General features: G+C 45.9%; 1 protein-coding gene across 1 annotated transcript in view; it reads left to right on the forward strand.

Annotated features, from left to right (window-relative positions):
• Window positions 1-524: 524 nt before the first annotated feature.
• LOC133240937 (uncharacterized) overlaps window positions 525-27,144 on the forward strand; it is a 31,920-nt gene continuing 5,300 nt past the window's right edge. The window contains exons 1-4 of the mRNA XM_061405920.1: window positions 525-554; window positions 4,195-4,306; window positions 4,533-4,604; window positions 7,738-8,255. Coding sequence (XP_061261904.1) covers window positions 525-554; window positions 4,195-4,306; window positions 4,533-4,604; window positions 7,738-8,255 — 732 coding nt within the window. The remainder of the gene's footprint in view (window positions 555-4,194; window positions 4,307-4,532; window positions 4,605-7,737; window positions 8,256-27,144) is intronic.

Below are 27,144 nucleotides of genomic sequence, written 5' to 3' on the forward strand. Positions count from 1 at the left end.
GGTTCTAATCCAAATGTTTACCAACCTGGTGTCCCTGGACAGTGGGCGGACTGAGCCTCCCTCATCTCGTCTCTGCACGGGGATGGTGTGGGGGTTAAATGAAATGATGCACACCACGTGCTGAGCCCATGGCCCCATTCAGCATGAATTCTGAGGAAGCGGGAGCCACACTGCCAGAGTTAGGGATGCTGAATACGTGAAGGAGTTAGTGCCAGCCACGTTCAGGCAGTTCAGTGGACATTTTATTATGTAGAATTTCAAGTAATCTTATTTAAGGCTATGGTTTCTCACCCTGGACTCCATGGGCTATTTCCTTTGTCCACTTATTTTCCCAGGGAAATAGACCCTTGAACATAGAAGGGAAAAGTCCTGTCCCTTTAGATTCACTGTGCTGTCTTTAAGAGTAGAAGGGGGTCAAGACTGGGGTGCAGGGCCAGCTCCCTCTGGCTACTGTTCAGAGTGGGGAAACTAAGGCAGAAGATCGGTGGTATAGATGGGACATCAGGGAGGCGAGCTGGGGGGGCATGGTTTGGGGGGCAGATCGAGAAAACTCGGTAGGCATGAGGGCTGCCTGGCCCTGCAGATATGGGGCAGGGGCAGCTCTGGGACCTCTGAGCCCACCCCCAGGAGTCGCGCCCAGCTCAGGAACTGCCCAGGGCTGAGTCCACCCACCCAGGGTTTCTGCAGGCCTGAGAAAGGCAGCCGCTGACAGAGACATCACGCTAACCATAGCCTTTCTTCATTTGAGCCACTGATCCAGGGAGAATCTAGTGGGGAGGGAAAAGAATAGTTTCATTTTCTCCCTATCCTGGAATATCCATGCAAAGTGCCTGACCTCCCTCTGTTTCAGGTAATAGAGTAGAGGAAAATCATGCTTCTCAACCCAGTTTCCTGGGGTTATATAAAAATGCAGATTCTGAGTCTGTGGGTCTGCGTGGTGCCTGAAATTCTGCACCTGTAATGAATTTAAAAGACGCTTACTCCTTGGAAGGAAAGGTATGACCAACCTAGATAGCATATTCAAAAGCAGAGACATTACTTTGCCAACAAAGGTCCATCTAGTCAAGGCTATGGTTTTTCCAGTGGTCATGTATGGATGTGAGAGTTGGACTGTGAAGAAAGCTGAGCACCGAAGAATTGATGCTTTTGAACTGTGGTGTTGGAGAAGACTCTTGAGAGTCCCTTGGACTGCAAGGAGATCCAACCAGTCCATTCTAAAGGAGATCAGCCCTGGGTGTTCTTTGGAAGGAATGATGCTAAAGCTGAAACTCCAGTACTTTGGCCACCTCATGTGAAGAGTTGACTCATTGGAAAAGACTCTGATGCTGGGAGGGATTGGGGGCAGGAGGAGAAGGGGACGACAGAGGATGAGATGGCTGGATGGCATCACCGACTCGATGGACGTAAGTTTGAGTGAACTCTGGGAGTTGGTGATGGACAGGGAGGCCTGGCATGCTGCAGTTCATGGGGTCACAAAGAGTCAGAGACGACTGAGTGACTGAACTGAATGAGTTCCCAGGTAATGCTGAGGCCTCCCTGAAACTCCCTGCCCATGAACCATGTCAAAATGTTAGATAAAATATTTTAAAACACATCTTTAAATCAAGGAAGGGGAACCTAAGGCTAGGAGTGAAGCCAGACCCAAGTCCAAGCAGATGCATGTGAAGAAACGGCCACATTCTCAGGTGGGCTAGGCACGACCTCGTGGCCTAGAACTGCCACACACAGAACAGGATGATACGCAGCATTCATTCTGTACTCGTGCAGGCTGGGGAGCCACACTGGAGACCCTTCCACATAAAGCCAGGATTCAGGAAGGGCTACCCTGAGGAACACTGGGGAGAGATAAGAATTTTAGCAACAACAAAAAGAAACAAAAACTAGGAAAAGTGTCTGGGTCAATCTTGATTTGGGGGAGCTGGAGAAAAAAAATTGTCCTCTGAGATTTGAGAGCTACAGGCTGACCCTTGCTTGATGCAGGAGTCTGAAATGACAAGGCAGCCTGCCCTTAGAACCTCTCCAATGATCCTTTAAATTTCAAGCAGACTGTGGTCTATTGTATGTCCAGATGCCTGGAAACAGTCACAAGTTCTCCTGCAGGAATGCATCTCAAGCCAAACCACACAGAGTTATCGTAGGAAACCACCTCCAAAAGGGCCTCACAGTCCAAATCTCAGTGCATGCAAGGAGACAGACCACCATGAGCGAGACACAGCGGGAACAGCGCACTGCGGAGTCCAGCCCACAAAGACTTCAGATATCAGGACAGAGACGAATGAACAATTATGCTGAACATGCTTAAAGAAATAAAAAGAAAATTAAAAGTGAGTAAAGAGTAAGAGACTATAAAAATGACCAGGCAGATTTTTTTTTTTTAAAGTGCTACTAATGATGAACAAGTTTCCCCAGCTTCCTGTTCCCCAGCCAACAACACGTTTTCCAACAGAAAAACGTTTGAAACGTGTCCACCCCGTCCCTGGCCATTAAATGCAGCCTGCTCACACCTGCCCTGTGTCAGCAGCAAGGAATGTTATTGAAAATATTTTTCCAGAATCATCTCTCCACCTGGCCCATCCTGTCTGGGGCTACTCCTCCAGGCTCTGGGATTCGCCACCTTCCTTCCCCAGCTCCCAGTTCCTCTTTTGGGCCCTCCTCCTTATTTAAGTGACACATTCAAACATTCCTCGCATCCCTCCTCAGCTCCACAGGAGCGCTTCTTTCATAGTGGGACCCTCCGTCCTAGGGGAGGGGTCTCAAACGTGACTGCACTAGCAGCAGTAATAATCCCGCCCCCTTCTACCACCACCACCTGCATATGTTTACAAAGCGCCTCTCGTTGTCTGCCAAAGCACTGTCATTGTCCCAGACAGAGCAGGCTCAGAGCCATCACAAAGTGGCCAGAAGCCAACAGAACTAGGATTCAAAACAGGGCTCACCCGGGTGACCCTGCCTTGGCTACTAGTCCGCGGCTGCCTCTAATGACAGCAGTCATCAGTTACCAGGCAACACTCTCTGTTCCCTTGTTATGTCAAACCCTTCCCGGCCCTCATCTATCTGAACAGACATCTCCTTAGTCTTACCCAGTCGGTTAGGAAATCTCTGGGGGATGGCCAAATACATATTTATGATGAAGAAAATGCTAATTTATATCCCATCTGTCTGAAGATAATCTGTCTCTGGCTTCAGTCAGTGGAGACACATGAACAAGTCACCCCAAGCAAGAGTCGGTGTAAGCTTAGCAGACAAGAAGAGGTGTGGGAGGGAGACAGGGTCCCATGCCACTTCCCTTCCCCGTCTCAAGGCAGTATCTCAAAATCCCACAGAAAAACTTTTTTTCTTTTTTACCTACAGAGACGAAAGACCACGATACATGACAGTATGCATAAATGCGACAAATCGTAGGCAAACTGTGAAATTTGAGTTAAGTTCTGTTAGTTTCACTCCTGGGAGAGTTTTCCAGCCAGAAACAGAAAAGGAAATTTACAGGCGCCCTCTCGTGGGGAGATCTAGCACTGCAGGGCCACCCCCAGCCACCTGGGCACCTTGGGTAAGACCGCTGCCTTCATGAAGTTTACATTCCAGGGGAGGCAGGTGAGGAAAGAGAGGCAAGGAACGAGCAGATAAATGGGCAAGCTCCTCTCAGAGAGTGAAAGTAAAGAACATAAAATAGGGTGAGGTGATACTGTCTGGGTGGAGGGGGTCTGGGTAGGGCTACAATAGGGGACAGGATGGCTGAGCTAAGCCCACGTGAAAAGAAGGTACTAACCACGCGGAGATCAGGGGCCAGTGTCCCTTGCACTGCAAAGATCTGCAGGCACACCTGAGCACAGAGCACAGAGAATCCAGTGTGGCAGGTCATGCAGAGCAGAGAGAACTCCAGGCAGTGAGAGTAAAGGCGTAGACACCTCTGTGCTCAGTCGTGTCCAGCTCTTTGCCACCCCATGGACTGTAGACCGCCAGGCTCCTCTGTCCATGGGGATTCTCCAGGCAAGAATACCGGAGTGGGCTGCCATTCCCTCCTCCAGGGGATCTTCCCAACGCAGGGATCAAACCCAGGTCGCAGGTGGATTCTTTACCATCTGAGCCACCAGAGAAGACATCTCTGGGAACACCCATACTGTGCAGGTGGGAAAACGAGGTCTCTCATACAGATTCAGAACATGATTTTCACCCCTGTACCTGCCCCCATGCCAGGTCCTTCAGCAAATCCAGCCAGCTCTGACGAAGACCATCCACCTCTACTCCTACGGAAGGTTCCTAATGGATCTCCTTGCCTCCTGCAAGGCATTCTTCTCTCAGCAGAAAAGTGATCTTTTCAATGGATAGGGTCTCCCCCTTGCTTAAGCTCTTCAATGACTGTACACTTAGCATAAACCCCACTCAGGCCGTCCTTCTCCCTCCCTCCCTCCCTCAGCTGCAGCCATAGTAGAAGCTAACCTTTTCTGCGACAGGACCTTGGCGCTTGTGGTTCCCTACACCAGGAATGTTTTCCCCCTGCTTCTTATCAGGTCTGGTTCCCTTTCATCCTCCAGGATTCAGCTTAAACTTCGTAAAGAAGCCCCCAGTTTACTCCAGATCCCAGCAGCATGTAGATTTCCTTCATGGTACCCACCACCCTGTATAATTATTTTATTTAGTCATTGTTCTCTTGTTGTCTTTTTCCAAGTGGGTTTGTACCTCCACGAGGGCAGAGACCATAACATTTTTATCTACCACTGGATCTTCTATGCCTCTGAGCTCCTGGCATTTAAGTGATGTTTGCGGAATAAACAAATGAGCCCCAGGAGATGGGAGCCCATGAAGATCTTTGCAATAACCTAGCCCAGTACCTTTCAAATTTTATTTTTAGAACACAGAACCTCCTTCCAAATGGAATCCTATGCAGAATCTCAGAGGTGAGAAAGCAGACACAAGCCCTGCCCTTCTGTTCTGTGTTTGTACCACCAAGAGCCCTGAGTGATGCTTTGGGCTCTTGAGAAATCCCCCCAGGTGGCTGAGTTGTCCTCAAGCCCCACCATTTCTCTGGCTGCTTGCCTCTGTTTTGACTCTCAGAACAGAAGCAGGATGCGACATGGCATTCTGAATGGTCATAAGCAGTTTACAAAGAGGTTAGAGTTAAATGTTTTGGAGGAAATTTACATGTGGAAACATATTTGGTAATCTGATGATGCACACCTGGGGTGTGTGTGAGTGCTGTGGTTTTTATTTCAAAGAACAGCAAGTGACCGTGGGCTCAGGCAAATTGGGAGAATTCCCCAGCAGCCCTGTGTATGCAAAAGAGGGTTCATGGACCACCGCCTTCTGAAACCAAGCAGCACAGCCCAGTGGGCCCCACTGGAGCATGAGACAGCCTAGGCCTGGCTCACAGGGTGGCTGGGCATCCTCGGAAGGTGCCTGGGCATGTTAGACATCTTTTATGCTCCGATTCACATCTTCTAGGCTCACCTTTTTACCTTGGCCATTGCTGAGGTGATCAGGGGCATAACAGCTGCATGGAATATCTTTTGCTTTCTGACGGCTCCTTGTTAGCTGTGTCATCTTGGGCAAGTTGCTTAACCTCTCTCTCTCACATTTATCATCTGGAAAAGGGGGGTGATAAAGGTACTCACTTCATACAGTGGCAGTGAAGATTACGAGTTAATACACATGAAATGCTCATACCAGTGCTTGACCTGCACAAAGCAAGACACTGTTATTTCAACTCTTGCCAGATATTGCCCCTCTTGTCATGATGCTGTACAGGTCTCTGCAAAAAACTTTGCTCTCTCAGCAGCCAATTTTGTAGTGTTTGTATTTTTGTTTTTTTTTTTGTTTGTTTGTTTTTAGTTTCTGTTTTATTTTCTTTCTAACTGAGGTGTGAGAAAGTTCTAGGTTTAGTTGAAGTTCCTGGTGAAAAAACACAACTGAGATTTTTTTTCACTGATTAAAATCTGCATATTTGTATTTCAAACAATCCAGCTAAAACTTGATTTAAAAATTCCTTTTATTTCCTTTTTTGGCTTAATCAGTTCAGTTCAGTTCAGTTCAGTCAGTCGTGTCCGACTCTTTGCGACCCCATGAATTGCAGCATGCCAGGCCTCCCTGTCCATCACCAACTCCTGGAGTTCACTCAGACTCATGTCCATCGAGTCGGTGATGCCATCCAGCCATCTCATCCTCTGTCGTCCCCTTCTCCTCCTGCCCCCAATCCCTCCCAGCATCAGAGTCTTTTCCAATGAGTCATCTCTTCGCATGAGGTGGCCAAAGTACTGGAGTTTCAGCTTTAGCATCAGTCCTTCCAAAGAACATCCAGGGCTGGTCTACTTCAGAAGGGACGGGTTGGATCTCCTTGCAGTCCAAGGGACTCTCAAGAGTCTTCTCCAACACCACAGTTCAAAAGCATCAATTCTTCGGTGCTCAGCTTTCTTCACAGTCCAACTCTCGCATCCATACACGACCACTGGAAAAACCATAGCCTTGACTAGATGGACCTTTGTAGGCCAAGTAATGTCTTTGCTTCTGAATATGCTATCTAGGTTGGTCATAACTTATGAGTATCACTTATTCAGTAGGAAATCCTTATACTACATATTCCGCATGTTAAGAACAAATGTACAATAAATCACCGTTTTTTATTACAAAAAGGAAAAGATATAGCCTTATTGCTCCCTGATTGGGACTGTCCAGAGAAGGTGGAGGGGGGGCCTCCCAGAGCCCCCCAACACAGGGGCTTGCCTGTTGGGGCTGAGTAAATGGTGGGTCCTGAACACTACCCTCCCCTACCCAAAGTACACCCTGGGGGGCTGGGCTCTGGGAGAGGTGGGAAGGGGGCAGGTCTGTTGGAAAGAGCACTAGGCCAGGCGGGAGTCAGGAGCCGGATTTCACAACTGGCTCCCTGTGCAAACCCCCAGCACACAGAACAAGGCCCTCCAAGTAACGGGTGCTCAATCCTGTATTTGTTGAACGAACAGATGAATGAACCCATGGCTGCGTGACATGGTCCCCGCTCTCAGGGGGTTTCCAACCTGAAGGACAGACCCATGAATGTTACTGCAGAGCAGGGTGTGCTCTGTCCAATCTAGGGGCAGTGCTCAGGGGCTGCAGGAGTCAGTCAAGGAAAGCGCCCCGTGAGCTGGGATACATTCCAAGAAGGGAGCTTGATGGTTCTAAAGGATAAAGGCGATTCCGGGAGGCAGAGAAGAGGGCTGAGCGCAGAGCACTAGGAGGCCTGCACACCCAGAGTCTCAGAGGCACCACCAGTAAAGCATTGGAATGGCACATGAGAAGGAGGTTTGACACTGCACAGATCTCCGCATTTTGGAACGTACTCTGCTCCAGCAAGGCTCTGCCCACCATTCTCCCAAAGGGCAAGGTTATCTGTAAAGTGGGCAGGAGCCCAGCTCTGCAGCCCTGGTTTTCTCAACTCCAGCCCCATACAATGAGCTGGCTGAGTAGAGATAACTGTAGGTTCAGGGCCCACAGATGTCCTCCATCCAACAATCCCACCCCTCAGGGAGCTGCAGGCTGAAGCTGAACCCAGGCCTGGCCTGCACCTTGCCCTCCTCCTCCTCCTTGACTGGCTGCCCGAACTGTTACCACGGGGTTCACACACAACCTACCCACCCTACCCTGGACAAATCCCACTGTGAACCTCTCCCTGCCCTGCCCTGGCCAAGCACTGGCAGAGGAAAGCCAGAGAAAACCAGACTGGCAGGCAGCCAGGCCTCAACAGCAATTCGGGGAGGAGAGGGTGACCAGGGAGTCATTTGGGTTCTCTGGAGCTAGAAAGTGGGCGCGGCGGCTGCGACGGCGCAGAAGCGCGGCGGCTGCGACGGCGCAGAAGCGCGGCGGCTGCGACGGCGCAGAAGCGCGGCGGCTGCGACGGCGCAGAAGCGCGGCGGCTGCGACGGCGCAGAAGCGCGGCGGCTGCGACGGCGCAGAAGCGCGGCGGCTGCGACGGCGCAGAAGCGCGGCGGCTGCGACGGCGCAGAAGCGCGGCGGCTGCGACGGCGCAGAAGCGCGGCGGCTGCGACGGCGCAGAAGCGCGGCGGCTGCGACGGCGCAGAAGCGCGGCGGCTGCGACGGCGCAGAAGCGCGGCGGCTGCGACGGCGCAGAAGCGCGGCGGCTGCGACGGCGCAGAAGCGCGGCGGCTGCGACGGCGCAGAAGCGCGGCCGGGGAGCTCAAGGTGAGACGTCGGCAGAGAGGAGCCCGAGAGGAGCTACCCCACGTCCAAAGTCAGAGGCAGCGGTCAAGAGGAGCTACCCCACGTCCAAGGTAAGGAGCAGCGGCTGCGCTTTGCTGGAGCAGCCGTGAAGAGATACCCCACGTCCAAGGTAAGAGAAACCCAAGTAAGATGGTGGGTGTTGCCAGACAGCATCAGAGGGCAAACACACTGAAACCACAATCACAGACAACTAGCCAATCTGATCACACGGACCACAGCCTTGTCTAACTCAATGAAACTAAGCCATGCCCTGTGGGGCCACCCGAGACTAAAGGGTCATGGTGGAGAGGTCTGACAGAATGTGGTCCACTGGAGAAGGGAATGGCAAACCACTTCAGTATTCTTGCCTTGAGAACCCCATGAACAGTATGAAAAGGCAAAATGATAGGATACTGAAAAAGGAACTCCTCAGGTCGGTAGGTGCCCGATATGCTACTGGAGATCAGTGGAGAAATAACTCCAGAAAGAATGAAGGGATGGAACCAAAGCAAAAACAACACTCAGTTGTGGATGTGACTGGTGATAGAGCAAGGTCTGATGCTGTAAAGAGCAATATTGCATAGGAACCTGGAATGTCAGGTCCATGAATCAAGGCAAATTGGAAGTGGTCAAACAGGAGATGGCAAGAGTGAATGGCAACATTCTAGGAATCAGCGAACTGAAATGGACTGGAATGGGTGAATTTAACTCAGATGATCATTATATCTAATATTGTGGGCAGGAATCCCTTAGAAGAAATGGAATAGCCCTCACAGTCAACAAAAGAGTCCGAAATGCAGTACTTGGATGCTATCTCAAAAATGACAGAATGATCTCTGTTCGTTTCCAAGGCAAACCATTCAATATCACGGTAATCCAAGTCTATGCCCCGACCAGTAACACTGAAGAAGCTGAAGTTGAACAGTTCTATGAAGACCTACAAGACCATCTAGAACAACACCCAAAAAAGATGTCCTTTTCATTATAGGGGACTGGAATGCAAAAGTAGGAAGTCAAGAAACACCTGGAATAATAGGCAAATTTGGCTTTGGAATACAGAATGAAGCAGGGCAAAGGCTAGTAGATGTCTGCCAAGAGAACGCACTGGTCATAGCAAACACCCTCTTCCAACAACACAAGACTCTACACATGGGCATCACCAGATGGTCAACATTGAAATCAAATTGATTATATTCTTTATAGCCGAAAATGGAGAAGCTCTATAGAGTCAGCAAAAACAAGACCCGGAGCTGACTGTGGCTCAGATCATGAACTCCTTATGGCCAAAATCTGAGTGAAATTGAAGAAAGTGGAGAAACCCACTAGACCATTCAGGTATGACCTAAATCAAATCCCTTATGACTATATAGTGGAAGTAAGAAATAGATTTAAGGTACTAGATCTGGTAGACAGTGCCTGATGAACTATGGACAGAGGTTTGTGACATTGTACAGGAGATAGGAATCAAGACCATCCTCAAGGAAAAGAAATGCAAAAAAGCAAAATGGCTGTCTGAGGAGGCCTTACAAATAGCTGTGAAAAGAAGTGAAAAGCAAAGTAGAAAAGGAAAGATATACCCATTTGAATGCAGAGTTCCAAAGAATAGCAAGGACAGATAAGAAAGCCTTCCTCAGTGATCAATGCAAAAAAATAGAGGAAAACAACAGAATGGGAAAGACTAGAGATCTCTTCAAGAAAATTAGAGATACCAAGGGAACATTTCATGCAAACATTTCATGCAAAGGACAGAAATGGTAGGGACCTAGCAGAAGAGAAGATGTTAAGAAGAGATGGCAAGAATACACAGAAGAACTGTACAAAAAAGATCTTCATGACCCATACAATCACGATGGTGTGATCACTCACCTAGAGCCAGACATCCTGGGATGTGAATTCAAGTGGGCCTTAGGAAGCATCACTATGAACAAAGCCAGTGGAGGTGATGGAATTCCAGTTGAGCTATTTCAAATCCTGAAAGATGATGCTGTGAAAGTGCTTCACTCAATATGCCAGCAAATTTGGAAAACTCAGCAGTGGCCACAGGACTGGTAAAAATCAGTTTTCATTCTATTCCCAAAGAAAGTGAAAAGTGAAGTTGCTCAGTCATGTCCGACTCTTTGCGACCTCATGGACTTAGCCTACCAGGCTCCTCTGTCCATGGGGTTTTCCAGGCAAGAGTTCTGGAGTGGCTTTCCATTTCCTTCTCCAGGGGATCTTCCCACCCCAGGGATTGATCCCAAGTCTCCTGCACTGTAGGCAGATGCTTTACCATCTGAGCCACCAGGGAAGAGCCCAAGATTCCCAAAGAAAGGCAATGCCAAAGAATGCTCAAACTACTGCACAGTTGCACTCATCTCACACGCTAGTAAAGTAATGCTTAAAATTCTCCAAGCCAGGCTTCAGCAATACGTGAACAGTGAACTTCCAGATGTTCAAGTTGGTTTTAGAAAAGGCAGAGGAACAAAAGATCAAATTGCCAACATCTGATAGATCATCGAAAAGGCAAAAGAGTTCCAGAAAAACATCTATTTCTGCTTTATTGACTGTACCAAAGCCTTTGACTGTGTGGATCACAATAAACTGTGGAAAATTCTGAAAGAGATGGGAATACCAGACCACCTGACCTGCCTCTTGAGAAACCTGTATGCAAGTCAGTAAGCAACAGTTAGAACTGGACATGGAACAACAGACTGGTTCCAAATAGGTAAAGGAGTACATCAGGGCTATATATTGTCACCCTGCTTATTTAACTTATATGCAGAATACATCATGAGAAATGCTGGGCTGGAGGAAGCACAAGCTGGAATCAAGATCGCTGGAAGAAATATCAATAACCTCCGATATGCAGATGACACCACCCTTATGGCAGAAAGTGAAGAACTAAAGGTCCTTTTGATGAAAGTGAAAGAGGAGAGTGAAAAAGTTGGCTTAAAGCTCAACATTCAGAAAACTAAGATCATGGCATCCGGTCCCATCACTTCATGGAAAATAGATGGGGAAACAGTGTAAACACTGCCTGACTTTATTTTTCTGGGCTCCAAAATCACTGAAGATGGTGATTGCAGCCATGAAATTAAAAGACACTTTCTCCTTGGAAGGAAAGTTATGACCAACGTACACAGCATATTGAAAAGCAGAGACATTACTTTGTCAACAAAGGTCCATCTAGTCAAGGCTATGGTTTTTCCTGTGGTCATGTATGGATGTGAGACTTGAACTATAAAGAAAGCTGAGTGCTGAAGAATTGATGCTTTAGAACTGTGGTATTGGAGAAGACTCTTGAGAGTCCCTTGGACTGCAAGGAGATCCAACCAGTCCATCATAAAGGAGATCAGTCCTGGGTTTTCTTTTGAAGGACTGGTGTTGAAACTGAAACTCCAATACTTTGGCCACCTGATGGGAAGAGCTGACTCATTTGAAAAGACCCTGATGCTGGGAAAGATTGAGAGCAGGAGGAGAAGGGGATGACAGAGGCTGGATTGCATCACTGATTCAATGGACATGGGTTTGGGTGAACTCCGGGAGTTGGTGATGGACATGGAGGCCTGGCATGCTGCGTTTCATGGGGTTGCAAAGAGTCAGACATGACTGAGCCACTGAAGTGAGTGAATGAGTGGAGCTAGAAAGCCGTGGAAGGGAGCTGGTCTCTGTGGGGACCCCAGGGCCATGTGCCTCATCCAATGACCCTGTGAGAGCTAAGAGAATTTCATCAGCTATAACAGTCCTTTTGGGGGATTCCCTGGTGGCTCAGATGGTAAAGAATCTGCCTGCAATGCAGGAGACCTGGGTTGGATCCCTAGGTAGGGAAGATCCCCTGGAAGAGGGCATGGCAACACACTCCTGTATTCTTGCTGGAGAATCGCTATGGACAGAGGAGCCCTGCAGTCTACAGTCCATGGGATCGCAAAGAGTCAGACATGACTGAGAGACTAAGCTCAGTACAGCACATAATAATCCTTTACCTCTTTACAGCCCATGTTTACACAATGTATCTACTCTAACAGAGGCAGCAACAGCAGTGGAAACTCACTCTGCCTGAGGAGCCGGGTCTGGCCCGCTGCTCTGCCCCAAAGACTCACAGGGGCAGACATGGCCTGAGCAGCTCCAGACTCTGTTGCCCTTGGGGGATTGGATTTCAGGCCAAGCTTCAGAGGCTCTGAAGTTGTGGGAAAGGAATGCGATAATAATGATGATGATGGAGACCAAGATAAGTACGTTCCTGACATTCCTAGGGCTTTTCTCCTGTGCTGAGCACTAACCTGTGTTTGAGGACCTTGCAACAACCCTATAAGGAGACACAACCATCTCACATGTGAGGAAACTGAGGGTCAGTGAGGTTAAGCAACTTCAGTTCAGTTCAGTTGCTCAGTCGTGTCCGACTCTTTGTGACCCCATGAATCGCAGCATGCCAGGCCTCCCTGTCTATCACCAACTCCCGGAGTTCACTCAAACTCACGTCCATTGAGTCGGTGATGCCATCCAGCCATCTCATCCTCTGTCGTCCCCTTTTCCTCCTGCCCCCAGTCCCTCCCAGTATCAGAGTCTTTTCCAATGAGTCAAATCTTCGCATGAGGTGGCCAAAGTACTGGAGTTTCAGCTTTAGCATCATTGCTTCCAAAGAAATCCCAGGGCTGATCTCCTTGAGAATGGACTGGTTGGATCTCCTTGTAGTCAACTAGTAGCAAATTTAAGTTAGTAATCCTTAGATCCAGGATTGGAGACCGGGAATAACCATTCCAGAGGTTGATTTCATAGACACTGCCCTAAACTGGCAGGAATAGCTCACTGCCATCCATGAATAACCATCCAGAAGCAACATGAGCCCCTTTGCCATCCTATTTAATCTGGACCTCTTTCCAGACTTCATGAACGTGAGCCCCCTGCTGGCCGGTTAAGGGTAACACGAGCCCCACAATAATCATCGACTGCCACCTAGTGGCGCCGTGAGGAATGTCACATTTCTTTTCTTTGATTTCATCAGATGTGATGCTTCAAAAACCAAAATGTTAAAAACTTGCTTTTTTGCTTCTCCCTGCTTCGACATCTCTAAGAATAACTGCAGGCAGATGTTATTCCTATTTTATGAATGATAAGATGCAGACCCAAGGGAGTTAAGTAGCTTCTTGAAGATCACATGATGAGGATTCAGTTCAGTTCAATACAGTCGCTCAGTCGTGTCCGACTCTTTGCGACCCCATGAATTGCAGCACGCCAGGCCTCTCTGTCCATCACCAACTCCCCGAGTTCACTCAAACTCACGTCCATCGAGTCAGTGATGCCATCCAGCTATCTAATCTGTCGTCCCCTTTTCCTCCTGCCCCCAATCCCTCCCAGCATCAGAGTCTTTTCCAATGAGTCAGCTCTTCACATGAGGTGGCCAAAGTACTGGAGTTTCAGCTTTAGCATCATTCCTTCTAAAGAACACCCAGGACTAGTCTCCTTTAGAATGGACTGGTTGGACCTCCTTGTAGTCAACTAGTAGCAAATTTAAGTTAGTAATCCTTAGATCCAGGATTGGAGACCGGGAATAACCATTCCAGAGGTTGATTTCATAGACACTGCCCTAAACTGGCAGGAATAGCTCACTGCCATCCATGAATAACCATCCAGAAGCAACATGAGCCCCTTTGCCATCCTATTTAATCTGGACCTCTTTCCAGACTTCATGGATGTGAGCCCTCTGCTGGCCGGTCAAGGGTAACACGAGCCTCACAATAATTATCGACTGCCACCTAGTGGCGCCATGAGGAATGTCACATTTCTTTTCTTTGACTTCATCAGATGTGATACTTCAAAAACCAAAATGTTAAAAACTTGCTTTTTGCTTCTCCCTGCTTCGACATCCCTAAGAATAACAGCAGGCAGATGTTGTTCCTATTTTATGAATGATAAGGTACAGACCCAAGGGAGTTAAGTAGCTTCTTGAAGATCACATGATGAGGATTCAGTTCAGTTCAATACAGTCGCTCAGTCGTGTCTGACTCTTTGCGACCCCATGAATTGCAGCACGCCAGGCCTCCCTGTCCATCACCAACTCCCAGAGTTCACTCAGACTCACGTCAATGGAGTCAGGGATGCCATCCAGCCATCTCATCCTCTGTCGTCCCCTTTTCCTCCTGCCCCTAATCCCTCCCAGCATCAGAGTCTTTTCCAATGAGTCAACTCTTCGCATGAGATGGCCAAAATACTAGAGTTTTAGCTTTAGCATCATTCCTTCCAAATACAGAAGTAGAGGGTCAGAATCATTTATCTGAAGTGTGACCTTGAGTAAGACATTTTATTATTTATTTTGGTGGACACCAAAAAACCCCCTCTGCTACAATAACAGTTTTTCTTGGCTTTATTTAATAAAAAGTTCCTCCTTTACCCATTAAGTTCCCATGCTAGTTCTACTATATTTCAGTTTGGTATTTGAGTGAATCTTTCTGGGCTGTCCTTTGCAATCCACTGATCAATCTGTCTCTCTCTAGGTCTGTACCATATAGTCTTAACTGCTACAGCTTTATACTTAAGTACAGGTCCCCCACCTTAAGCTTCTTTTTCCTAAGCATATTATCTATTTTTTATGTTTCTTTTTAAATTTAAAAATCAGTTTATCAAGCTTCACATAATTCTATTGAGATTTTTATTGGAGTTGCATTGAATATGTAGTAGAGAAAATAAAGAGAATTCATATCTTTATAATATTAGATTTTCCTGTGCATGAACATGAACAGTATTTACTTGGATAATCTTTAATGTCATTCAAAATTGGTTTTTTTTTGTTTGTTTCTACATAGAGGGTTGTATATGCTTTGCTTTAGATTTATTCCTAATAACATTTTTGATGTTATAAATGGTTCTTTTTAAAAGTTATGTTTTTTCCATTTAATTAATTTATTATTAGTTTTTAATTTATTTATTTTAGTTGGAGGCTAATTACAATATTGTAGTGGTTTTTGCCATACATTGATATGAATCAGCCATGGGTTTACATGTGTTCCCCATCCTGAACCCCACTCCCACCTCCCTCCCCATCCCATAAAAGTTATGTTTTAAATATTTTTCTACTAATATAAAAATAATCATTTTATAATAAAAGGCTCCTTATAACCATAAAGACTAATATAACTACATTATCTTTTGTTATTGTTTACCTGGTGAATCTTTTTCCATTTCTTTTAATCTCTTTATATCCTTAGGTTTTAAATTAATATCTCATAAACAGCGTATTATTGGATCTCATAGATTGCATTGATGACGTAAGACAGCATGTGAAGAAGTAGGGGGCGCTGCTGTTTACTCAGGACCGAAGATCCCAAGACAAGATAGATTCTGCTCTCACCACAGTACATATCCATCCACCATACAAGGAACATAGCCATGCTTAGGGGTGGGCCACAGAGGTAAGATGGGGACAGAGCCACCTGGCCACAGAGAGCTTGCCAGGCTGAGGCTGGATGCGCACACATGCGTGTGCATGCACACACACACACACAAGCTCTGGCTCTGGGCACCCAGAAGCGAGGGAGCTGTGCAGATTACAGCTGCCCCGCTCTGAAAACAGCCACCAGCAGAAACAGACACTCAGGACACACGACAGTAATGAGTCCCGGGCTTGAGTGACAGGGTAGTCAGAAGAGGAGGACCTCAGAGAGGCAGCACTTGAGGCTGACAGGGGCCAGAGTGCAGAAGAAGGTGGCCCAGATGACAAGGCGGAGCTCTAGGAGCACAATTTTCATCCAAGACTTCATGGGTAAAGGCTCGGAGAGGTTATGGGAAAGGAGGAGGCCATTGGGAGAGGACAGTGCAGGAGAAGCCCACTGCATCTGACCCTCGACCACTATGACGATGAGCTAGTCAGCAGAGCCCAGGCCCAGGCCCCCTGGAAAGCCATCAGAAGGGGTCCTCGTTTTAGAGATCCCCTGGGGCTAGAGTGGAAGCCATCAGAGAACTCCTCTAGGGCCAGAGTACTCAGGCAGCCCAGAGTGGTTGGATTCACAGTCAGGGACCTTTTTTAGAACACACACAAAAATGAGCAAATGCATTGGAATCTTCTTGTCACTGATTGAAAACGATCAGATCAAACAGGAAAAATCAACCAGAGTAGCACTGAGTTAATCCAGGCCTACTAACTACACACACACGTGTCTCCATAATATAACAAACACTAGGACAACAGAATGGGAAAGACTAGAGATCTCATCAAGAAAATCAGGGATACCAAGGGAACATTTCATGAAAAGATGGGCACAATAAAGGACAGAAAGGGTATGGACCTAACAGAAGCAGAAGATATTAAGAAGAGGTGTCAAGAATACACAGAAGAAAAAAAAAAAAAAGAAGAATACACAGAAGAACTTCTGTGAGAAGTTCAAAAAAGATCTTCACGACCCAGATAATCACGATGGTGTGATCACTCACCTAGAGCCAGACATCCTGGAATGTGAAGTCAAGTGGGCCTTAGGAGGCATCACTATGAACAAAGCTAGTGGAGGTGATGGAACTCCAGTTGAGCTATTTCAAACCCTAAAAGATGATGCTATGAAAGTGCTGTACTCAATATGCCAGCAAATTTGGAAAACTCAGCAGTGGCCACTGCACTGGTAAAGGTCAGTTTTCATTCCAATCCCCAAGAAAGACAATGCCAAAGAATGTTCAAACTACTGCAAAACTGCCCTCACCTCACACACTAGAAAAGTAATGCTCAAAATTCTCCAAGCCAGGCTTCAACAGTATGTGAACCACAAAATTCCAGATGTTCAAGCTGGATTTAGAAAAGGCAGAGGAACCAGAGATCGAATTGCCAACATCTGCTGCATCATAGAAAAAGCAAGAGAGTCCCAGAAAAACATCTACTTCTGCTTTGTTGACCATGCCAAAGCCTTTGACTGTGCGGACCACAACAAACTGGAAAATTCTGAAAGAGATGGGAATACCAGACCACTGACCTGCCTCCTGAGAAATCTGTATGCAGGTCAGGAATTAGAACTGGACATGGAACAACAGACTGGTTCCAAATCGTGAAAGGAGTACATCAAGGCTATATATTGTCACCCTTGCTATTTAACTTATATGCAGAGAACATCATGAGAAACGCTGGGCTGGATGAAGCATAAGCTGGAATCAAGATTGCCGGGAGAAATATCAATAACCTCAAATATGCTGATGATACCACCCTTATGGCAGAAGGTGAAGAACTAGAGTCTCTTGATGAAAGAGGAGAGTGAAAATGTTGGCTGCTGCTGCTGTTGCTAAGTCACTTCAGTCATGTCTGACTCTGTGCGACCCCAGAGATGGCAGCCCACCAGGCTCCCCCATCCCTGGGATTCTCCAGGCAAGAATACTGGAGTGGGTTGCCATTTCCTTCTCCGATGCAGGAAAGTGAAAAGTGAAAGTGAAGTCGCTCAGTCGTGTCCGATTCCTAGCAACCCCATGGACTGCAGCCTACCAGGCTCCTCCATCCATGGGATTTTCCAGGCAAGAGTACTGGAGTGGGGTGCCATTGCAATATTCAGAAAACTAAGATCATGGCATCTGGTCCCATCAGTTCATGGCAAATAGACAGGGAAACAATGGAACCCATGATAGACTTTATTTTGGGGGGCTCCAAAATCACTGCAGATGGTTATTGCAGCCATGAAATTAAAAGACACTTGCTTCTTGGAAGGAAAGCGATGACCAACCTAGACAGCATATTAAAAAGCAGAGACATTACTTTGCCAACAAAGGTTTGTCTAGTCAAAGCTATGGTTTTTCCAGTAGTCATATATGGATGTGAGAGTTGGACTATAAAGAAAGCTGAGTGCCAAAGAATTGATGCTATTGAATTGTGGTGTTGGAGAAGACTCTTGAGGTCCCTTGAACCGCAAGGAGATCAAACCAGCCCATCCTAAAGGAAATCAGTCCTGAATATTCACTGGAAGGCCTGATGCTGAAGCTGAAAGTCCAATACTTTGGCCACCTGATGCGAAGAATTGACTCACTGGAGAAGACCCTGATGGGAAAGACTGACAGCAGGAAGAGAAGGGGACGACAGAGGATGAGATGGTTGGATAGCATCACCGACTTGATGGACATGAGTTTGAGCAAGCTCCAGGAGTTGGTGATGGACAGGGAAGTCTGGCATGGGGTCACAAAGAGTTGGATATGGCTGAGCCATTGAACTGGACTCAACTGAGGACTTTACTATGTGATGTTCACTCCTTATAAGCAGGGTCCACGAGAGTGCCCTGCACAAAGCAGCCATTCAATAAATATCTGTGGATGAATTTACATGATGCTCGGAGGAAAAAGAAATTCCAAATGAGGAAAATTAGAGCACTGATTGTCCCGACTTTTTCATTTCTAGAATCCCCAGGCAGTGTTACCTGACAGCAGATCTGAATCACTGACGGCTGGAAGGACATGGAATGAAGGACCAGACAGGAGCTGGCTCTCCCCACTGAGATGATTTTGGCCATAGGCTTCCCCAACCACACCGCTGCTCAGGAGCCCTAGGGCTCCTGTCTCCATGATTCGCTGACTTTCGGAGGAGCCTAACCCTTGAATGAGCAAGCACAGATGGACGTAAAAGACAAAGGAATGGGAAGAAAAGAATTCAATAAGCCTTCTTTCTCCTCTACTTCAGTAGAAAGTCAGCTCATAGCTGCCTTGAAGCAGGACGCCCTTCCTGCAGCCCCTGACTCTGTAGGAGACTTCGGGTCCTCTGGCTCGGATCACCCAGGAGAAGGGCTCTTCACACCTGCTGCCTTACCTGGTGTTACCAAGAGTCTGAGAAGCTGTGTGATTCCCTATGCAAGGATCACGTCAGTTCTCACGAGGGAGTCCCAGACCTCCTGCCCTCCTCAAGCTCTCCCCAGCTTACTGAAGCCTCTTTCCTTCCTGAAGCCTTGCAACTGTTTCTCCCTCCATCCTACCAGTTCAGACTAACCTTGATCCAGCATCCCAAGGCAGGGCCACCAAGGGTCATTCTGATTATGCACTCATGGTCCTCCATCCCTGGTCAAGAACAGCCAAGATTGGCAAAGCCCACCCTCCAAAAAGGTTTTTATAGAAAGGATCTTGCAACCCAGAAACTGTCCCCACCCCCAAGTCCAGCACATTCTGTTTCCACTTTCTTGGACACCCCTGGGATTCTCTGCATTCACAGTGGCCTGGTCCTCACTCTCGCAATACACTGCTTCCCAAATAGTACAGGACTTGGAAACTAATGTAAGTCAACTCCAGGTACATTCTACTTCCCACAAGGCTGGGCTTCTTACCTGTTGGGTACATTTTATTATTTTTAATATATTTATTTATTTGGCTGCACTGGGTCTTAGTTGTAGCATATGAGATCTAGTTCCCTGATCAGGGATCAAACCCTGGCCCCCTGTATTGGGAATGGAAGTCTTAGCCACTGGACCACCAGGGAAGTCTCATGTTGGGTGCATTTTAAAGTAGTGGCTCAGATGGTAAAGCATCTGCCTGCAATGCAGGAGACCCGGGTTCGACTCCTGGGTCAGGAAGATCCCCTGGAGAAGGAAATGACAATCCACTCCAACATTCTTGCCTGGAAAATACCATGGACAGAGGAGCCTGATAGGCCACAGTCCATGAGGTCGCAAAGAGTACGACTGAGCGACTTCACTTAACCTGTCAAATATTCTTTGCCTTCATTTTGGCTTGCTTCTCCACTGTCAGATGTTCCTCACAGTGAAGCCTTTAAAGTTCTCTGCCCAGAATCACTTCCCAATTCTCATCTCTCCAACTTGTCTATTCAATCACTAATTCACTCATGCTTTCAGGCACAAATGCATGCATTTCTAGAAACAAAAAAAAAATGCTGAGCATTGGGTCAGGCACTACTGCAGGCCCTGGGACTCAAAGATGTGTTCATTCTTCTCAAAGACCTCGTAGTACAACAGGAGAGAATCGTGTCCTCAGATGCTTAAAGTACAGTGTGATAAAAGCTTTGATATGGACATATCTGTGGCTGTGTGAGCAGAGGGCAGACAGAAATAAAATTCATTATGGGACATTATTGGTTCAAATAACTATTCCTGGAGCTGGCAAGAGAGGCTGGCTCCAGAAACAGTGGGATCCAGAGTCCAAATGACATCATCAGGATATTTCCCCTCTCCTGGTTTCATTGTATCTGCTTGGCTTTCAGTGGCTGGTAATAACTGCATGGCATGGAATGAGACCAGGGATGAGCCCCCCTCTTCCAAAATATATATCTGTGCAAGTTCAAGTAGTAAAATCAGCTACACATGCACACACACCCTCCCCCCAACACATACTCCCCAACAAAACTGTCCTTTATAGGGACTCTGTAAATGACACTCGCCTGCATTCTCAATTCTAATGGAAAGAATTCTAACATAAACTTTAGGGCTGTGGATAGGGGCCTAGATTGCTGAGCGTATCACAGTTACGGAAAGGGGAGCCTCTGGGAACCATTAAGGCCCTAATGGATGTGAGTCATCCCAGGATGAAGCTTGGCCTGTCAGAGATTCCCATCTGAGGTCTCCACTCTCTTTGGTACAAAACAAATCCAAGGAGAGAGGAGGGTACATGAAGAAACCTCCACAGGTACCAAAGATTTTCATTTTAGATTCATCACAGCTAGAAAGCACCTCATTTTAAAGATAAGGGATTAGGACAAAACAGATTCCACAATTAAAAGGATCTAACTGGAAATACATTACATGTTACGAAACAGCATAAATAGTTGGATACTTTGTGTGCATGAATCTGAGTATTCATGTAGTTGTTTCCATATAGAAGTCTAACTAGAGATTTGTATTTTCATCTATATTCTCTATATTCTCCTCTCAGTAGTCTGAGAGGATTTTCTGAAACACAGAGCTGATCAAGTTACTTCCTCCCTTAAATTCTTTAAGTCAACCCCCTTGGCTCTCAAAAGGAAACTGATATTTCCTATTATGGCTACTTTAAGCTCTGCATGATGTAGCAGGGCTAGAAAATAGAGTTTTTAGACAACCCAAAGTTGGGAAGTTAAACAAGGGTGCCCTATGAAAAACTGGGACCTCAAAAGACTAAACCTAAGTGTATTTCTCATTAGTAAAAAATAAAACCACCAAGAAATTGTTTGACCAAGCTTGGATCTAGGCAAACCAAAATTTTCTCTGGAGAATTTGTAGTCACAAGAAAGACTGTGGCCCAAACTCATATGACCTGTGGTCTCACTAGAGCTACAAATGCCAGGTGAGGTTTCTGGGGACATCCTGAGAGATGAGAGCCATGCTGGGAAGTTCCCCCAGTCCATCAGCAAAAGAAAACACAAGTTCTTTTCTGGAGGAACTCAACTATAATTCAGACCTGAAAGAATTCCCACAGATAAAGTCCCAAGGAAAGTGAGCAGCTAACAGTCTAAAATTACCAATACACAAAGAAGCAAATCACCATCACAAAGTGACAGAGGAAACACAGTAAGGTCAGGCACACAGACTCCAGCACTGGGGTTTTCAGATAGAGAGTTTTAAGACTGCTAGGCTTCATAGGGTTACAGACATAAAAGAGAATTGACAAGGTGAATCAGCATCAAGACCAGGCCAGAAACTGACCAAACAAATATCGAAATAGAGTCTCAAGCAGATTATCTAGAAACTAATAATATAAAAATTGAATTTAAAATTCAGTGGATGGATTTAAAATCTGTCTAATCTTCTGTTTACAGAAGATTAGACACAGAGGAAAAGAGACTAGAAACCTAGAAGATCCACCTGTAGAAATTATCAAGAAGGCAGAAGAAAAGTTATGACCAACCTAGATAGCATATTCAAAAGCAGAGACATTACTTTGCCAACAAAGGTCCATCTAGTCAAGGCTATGGTTTTTCCAGTGGTCATGTATGGATGTGAGAGTTGGACTGTGAAGAAAGCTGAGCGCCAAAGAATTGATGCTTTTGAGCTGTGGTGTTGGAGAGGACTCTTGAGAGTTCCTTGGACTGCAAGGAGATCCAACCAGTCCATTCTGAAGGAGATCAGCCCTGGGTGTTCATTGGAAGCAATGATGCTAAAGCTGAAACTCCAGTACTTTGGCCACCTCATGCAAAGAGTTGACTCATTGGAAAAGACTCTGATGCTGGGAGGGATTGGGGGCAGGAGGGAAAGGGGACGATGGACGATGAGATGGCTGGATGGCATCACCGACTCAATGGATGTGAGTTTGAGTGAACTCCGGGAGATGGTGATGGACAGGGAGGCCTGGTGTGCTGGGATTCATGGGGTTTGCAAAGAGTTGGACACGACTGAGCGACTGAACTGAACTGAACTGAACTGAACCTAGGAGCCAAACAGACAGAAAACAAGAAAGAGATGTTAAGGGATATGGAGAATAGAAAGAGAAACACTAAAATGTGCTGGATGAAACTTCTAGAAAGAGGTAATAATAAAAATGATTATAAGAGCTAGCAAGTATATAGTATTTACCATGTGTCCCTGTTCTAAAGGAAAGTGAAAGTGAAGTCGCTCAGTCTTGTCCGACTTTGTGACCCCATAGACTGTAGCGTATCAGGCTCCTCTGTCCATGGAATTTTCCAGGCAATAGTCCTGGAGTGGATTGCCATTTCCTTCTCCAGCAGCTCTTCTCAACTCAGGGATGGAACCCAGGTCTCCCGCATTGTAGACAGACGCTTTACCATCTGAGCCACCAGACTGTTATGCAATTAACTCACTAATGTTCACGAGAAAACCTTTCTTTTTTACCTTTTCTACCTACTTTTATTTCATTACTAACTCTTTCTTTCTTTCCTATTTTGCATCTCTTATCCTCCATTCCTTGAAATACATTCTTCAGAAGTTCCTTTTGTGAGAGTCTTTGTGGGGTTAATGCCTAGTTAAAAAGAAAGGTAGGTAATAATGTCATCCGCACTTTATAGATGAGGAATAATATCATCCCCACTTCACACATGAGGAAACCGAAACAGAGAAGTTACAACATTTGTCCAAGGTCTCATAGAGACGCCAAGTAGCTTGGCTCCAGAGTTTGTGGTCTCAACCACTATGTAATCTATGAAGAAATAATAGCAGAAAACCATCCAGAAATACTAAATGACAGTAATCTTAAAGTCCAGGAAACATCATAAACCCAAAATGTGATATAAAGAGAAAGCCACTAGACACATTTTGATGACAGTGTACCACATGAGAGAAAAAAGAAAAGCCCTTAGGAAGGAAGAAGGCAGATCACTGAAAGTGATTGGCAACTTGATTGATAGCCAATCTCACAAGAATAACATTGGCAGCCAAAGACAGTGGATCTCCAATGTGCTGGAGGGCAGTGACTGTCACCCTGTGATGCCAGCCTGAAAAAAACCACATCCAGAAAATAAGGGTGAAACAATGACATTTGCAGACAGAAAAAAACTAGGGCATTAACCCCACAAAAACTCTCATGAAAGGAACTTCTGAAGAATGTATTTCAAGGAATGGAAGATGAGATGCAAAACAGGAAAGAAAGAAAGAGTCAGTCACTCAGTCATGTCCAACTCTTTGCATCCTCATGGTCTGTAGCCCATCAAGCTAATCTGTCCATGGGATTCTCCAGGCAAGCATACTGGAGTAAGTAGCCATTCCGTTCCACTGGGGATCTTCCTGACCCAGGGATCAAAGCCGGGTCTCCTGCATTGCAGACAGATTCTTCACTGCTGAGCCACCAGGGGTGAAATGAGAAGTTGAACAAAAACACACTAGTTTTATGGGGATACATTTGAAGAAACACTCACTATTTAAAACTTTTAATAAATATTTAATGTCTTGGAGGGGAGGAATACTGGAGCACAGTTGACTGGGAGGAAGGGGATAGAGGTTAAAGCTTTTAAGGTCCTGGTGTTGTTCATGAGGAAAGATGGTTGAACAGTTTGTCCACTGCACCAAACAAAGAACAGGGCAAAGCAGGGAATGAGGACTAAGACAGAACCCGCTGGTCAACCCTTGTGTCCAGGTGCAGGGCTCTGACTACAGAGATAGCAGCCTACTTCCAGACAAATTAGAAAAAAACATCTTCTGTAAAGCCAGTGACATTCTAGGCAGTACCAAAGAACTTCATCTTCTGCTCCCATCTTTTGAGAAATCTTTTTCAATGGGAAGGTTTAGAGACCTGTTCCTACAAAGCTGGTGACTGTGATGACTGTTGGCCAGGCTCCCAGGGTTTCAGCCACGTCTCTAGCCAGCATAGATTTGTAAAGTCTGATAAGCAGCTTCCCTTGGGGGGCCAAGTTTTGCCTGGGAGTGCCAAGCACACAAGAGTGCCACTTTCCTTGCTCACTCTCGAAGTGTCAAACTTTAGGATACTTGAAAACGTGAAGGTGAAGATATCTTGGTAGAGTTTCCGTGAACCTTCACCATCACGTGTATGACGTTTTTTCTCATGCTTGATTAAGAAACATGGGTTTTGTAGGAACTGAGTTGGTCATTTTCTTACTAGGCTGTGAAAATTCTCTCTTAGTAATGTGTCAGAAATACAGACATACACAATAGATAATTTTGCCCAAAATATGCATTATAAATACTTTTCCCCAGTTTGCTGTTTGACTTGCTTACAGTGACCTTTTCCATGAAGAAAAATTATTTTTAATTTTCAATTATTTTTATTATTTCTGAGTTTTGTGTCATGTTTAGGAAAATCTTCCCCAATCCAGAGTTATAAAAGAATTTCCCTGTGGTCACCAAGGGGGAGAGGAGAAGGGAAAGTGATGGACTGGGAATTTGGGATTGATAGATGCAAACTATTACATTTAAAATGGATAAATAACAAGGTCCTAATGTACAGCACAGGGAACTATATTCATTACCTTGTTTAAAACCATAATGGAAAAGAAAACAAAGAAACCGAGTCACTTTGCTGTACAGAAGAGATTGGCACAACATTGTAAACCAACTATAATTCACTTTTTTTTAAAAAAGGACTATTCCTCCCCTACCAATCAGAGAATACCAAAGTATTTATAGTTAAAACAAAATTCTTTGAACACACACACAAAAATAATTTTCCCATGTCTTCTTCTGACTCTTTTTGCTTCTCTTATTTATATTTAAATACACAATCCATTTTAAAGTTAACTCAGGGAACTCAAACAGGGGCTCCGTATCAACCTAGAGGGGTGGGATGGGGAGGGAGATGAGAGGGAGGCTCAAAAGGGAGGGGATATATGTATACCTACGGCTGATTCATGTTGAGGTTTGATAGAAAACAGCAAAATTCTTTAAAGCAATTATCCATCAATTTAAAAAAAGTTAACAAGGTGTGAATATGAGCTATGGTCCCTAAGGCATTTCACTCTAGATGGCTTCTCAGTTGCCCAGTAACCTTTACTGATTTATTATTTTTATTATTTTATCTCTACCTGCTCCCGTTCTAAATGGCCCCTTTATCATATCCTGGATTCCACACGCATGTGTGTTTGATTCCTGAGACTCTAGGCCCTGCTGCCTCAATCTCTCTGCCTATTTTCATGTTAGCACCTCACTGTATTCACCAAGGCTTTCGGGTATGTTCTAATCTGGTAGGGCTGACCAGTCCTCATTTCTTTCTTTTTCTCTCCAGAAGTAGTTGAGGTTTCCTTTGCCTTTTTTCTCACTTTTTTCATACCTAGGAAAGCTAGTGTTTTCTGTGCAGAAATTTTGTCCCCACTCATCTTTCTGAGCAATCTGTCTTTGTGGTAGCGTCTCAAGATGACTCTCTGAGGTTGTCCAGGTCTCCTATCACACCATTCTCTCCAAAACTCACGTTCTTCCAATTATCCAGCCTCAACATCCACAGGAACCATGCCTGTCGGGATCAGCCAGGACTCCCTATGTCAGTTCTTAGTCTTCATCTTAGTCAATCTCTTGGGGAGGATTGATGCTGTGGCTCACTCGCATGTTCTAGAATAGCCTCTCTGTTCTGTCTCTGGGATACTTTCCTAGCTTACTACTCCTTCAGCAGCTGCTTTTCACTACTGTGTTGGCCGAGTCCTCCTCTTCTTCTGGGTCTCTGGAGGTTGGAGGCCCCAGTGTTGAGTCTCAAACCTCTTCTCCACGAATACTCACTCCCAAGGAGGAGCTCCCCAGCTCCTCTGGAATGTAAGGGGCACAGTCTCGTGCATCACCATCATCACATCTTCAGGCCTGAAACAGTGCCCTGGCACAGCATATGCACACAACAGTGCTGGGTAAATGAATGAATGAGTGAATACACTTCTCTGGTTGCTTTAAATGCTTCATAGTTAAGTTTCCAAAGGAAACCACAAGTAACTCAATGTGGAGGCAGGATGGGCACATGAAAGGAAGTCACAGGAGCTAAGACTGAAAATACTGGCTGGGCTCTGCTGCTGCTAAGTCGCTTCAGTCATGTCCGACTCTGTGCAACCCCATAGACGGCAGCCCACCAGGCTCTGCCGTCCCTGGGATTCTCCAGGCAAGAACACTGGAGTGGGTTGCCATTTCCTCCTCCAATGCATGAAAGTGAAAAGTGAAACTGAAGTCGTTCAGTCGTGCCTGACTCCTAGCGACCCCATGGCAGTCTAAAAAAAATCTAGCTGGACTTCCTTGGTGGTGCAGTAGATAAGAATTTGCCTGCCAACCCGGGGACATGAGTTCGATCCCTGGTCAGGGAAGATCTTGCATGCTGTGGAGCAGCTAAGCCCATATGCCACAACTATTGAGTCTGTGCTCTAGAGCCTGGAAGCTGCAACTGCTGATGCCCACATGCCCTAGAGCCCATGCTCTGCAACAGAAGAAACTACCACGATGAGAAGCCTCCACACTGCACCTAGAGAGAAGCCTGCACAGCAACGAAGACCTAGCACAGCCAAAACTAAATACATTATTTCTTTTAAATAAATAAACTATATAGAACTAAAAAGATAAAAGCTTTTTTTTTTAAACCTTTAATAAAAAAAGAAATACAATCTAGCTAACAAATATCACGATGTAGAGGGAGAAAGGTGACAGAGTACAGGCGGTATGCTAAATTCCTTATCTTTTATAAGGG

Source organism: Bos javanicus, chromosome 29 (assembly GCF_032452875.1).
Source record: "Bos javanicus breed banteng chromosome 29, ARS-OSU_banteng_1.0, whole genome shotgun sequence".
Lineage (NCBI taxonomy): Eukaryota > Metazoa > Chordata > Mammalia > Artiodactyla > Bovidae > Bos > Bos javanicus.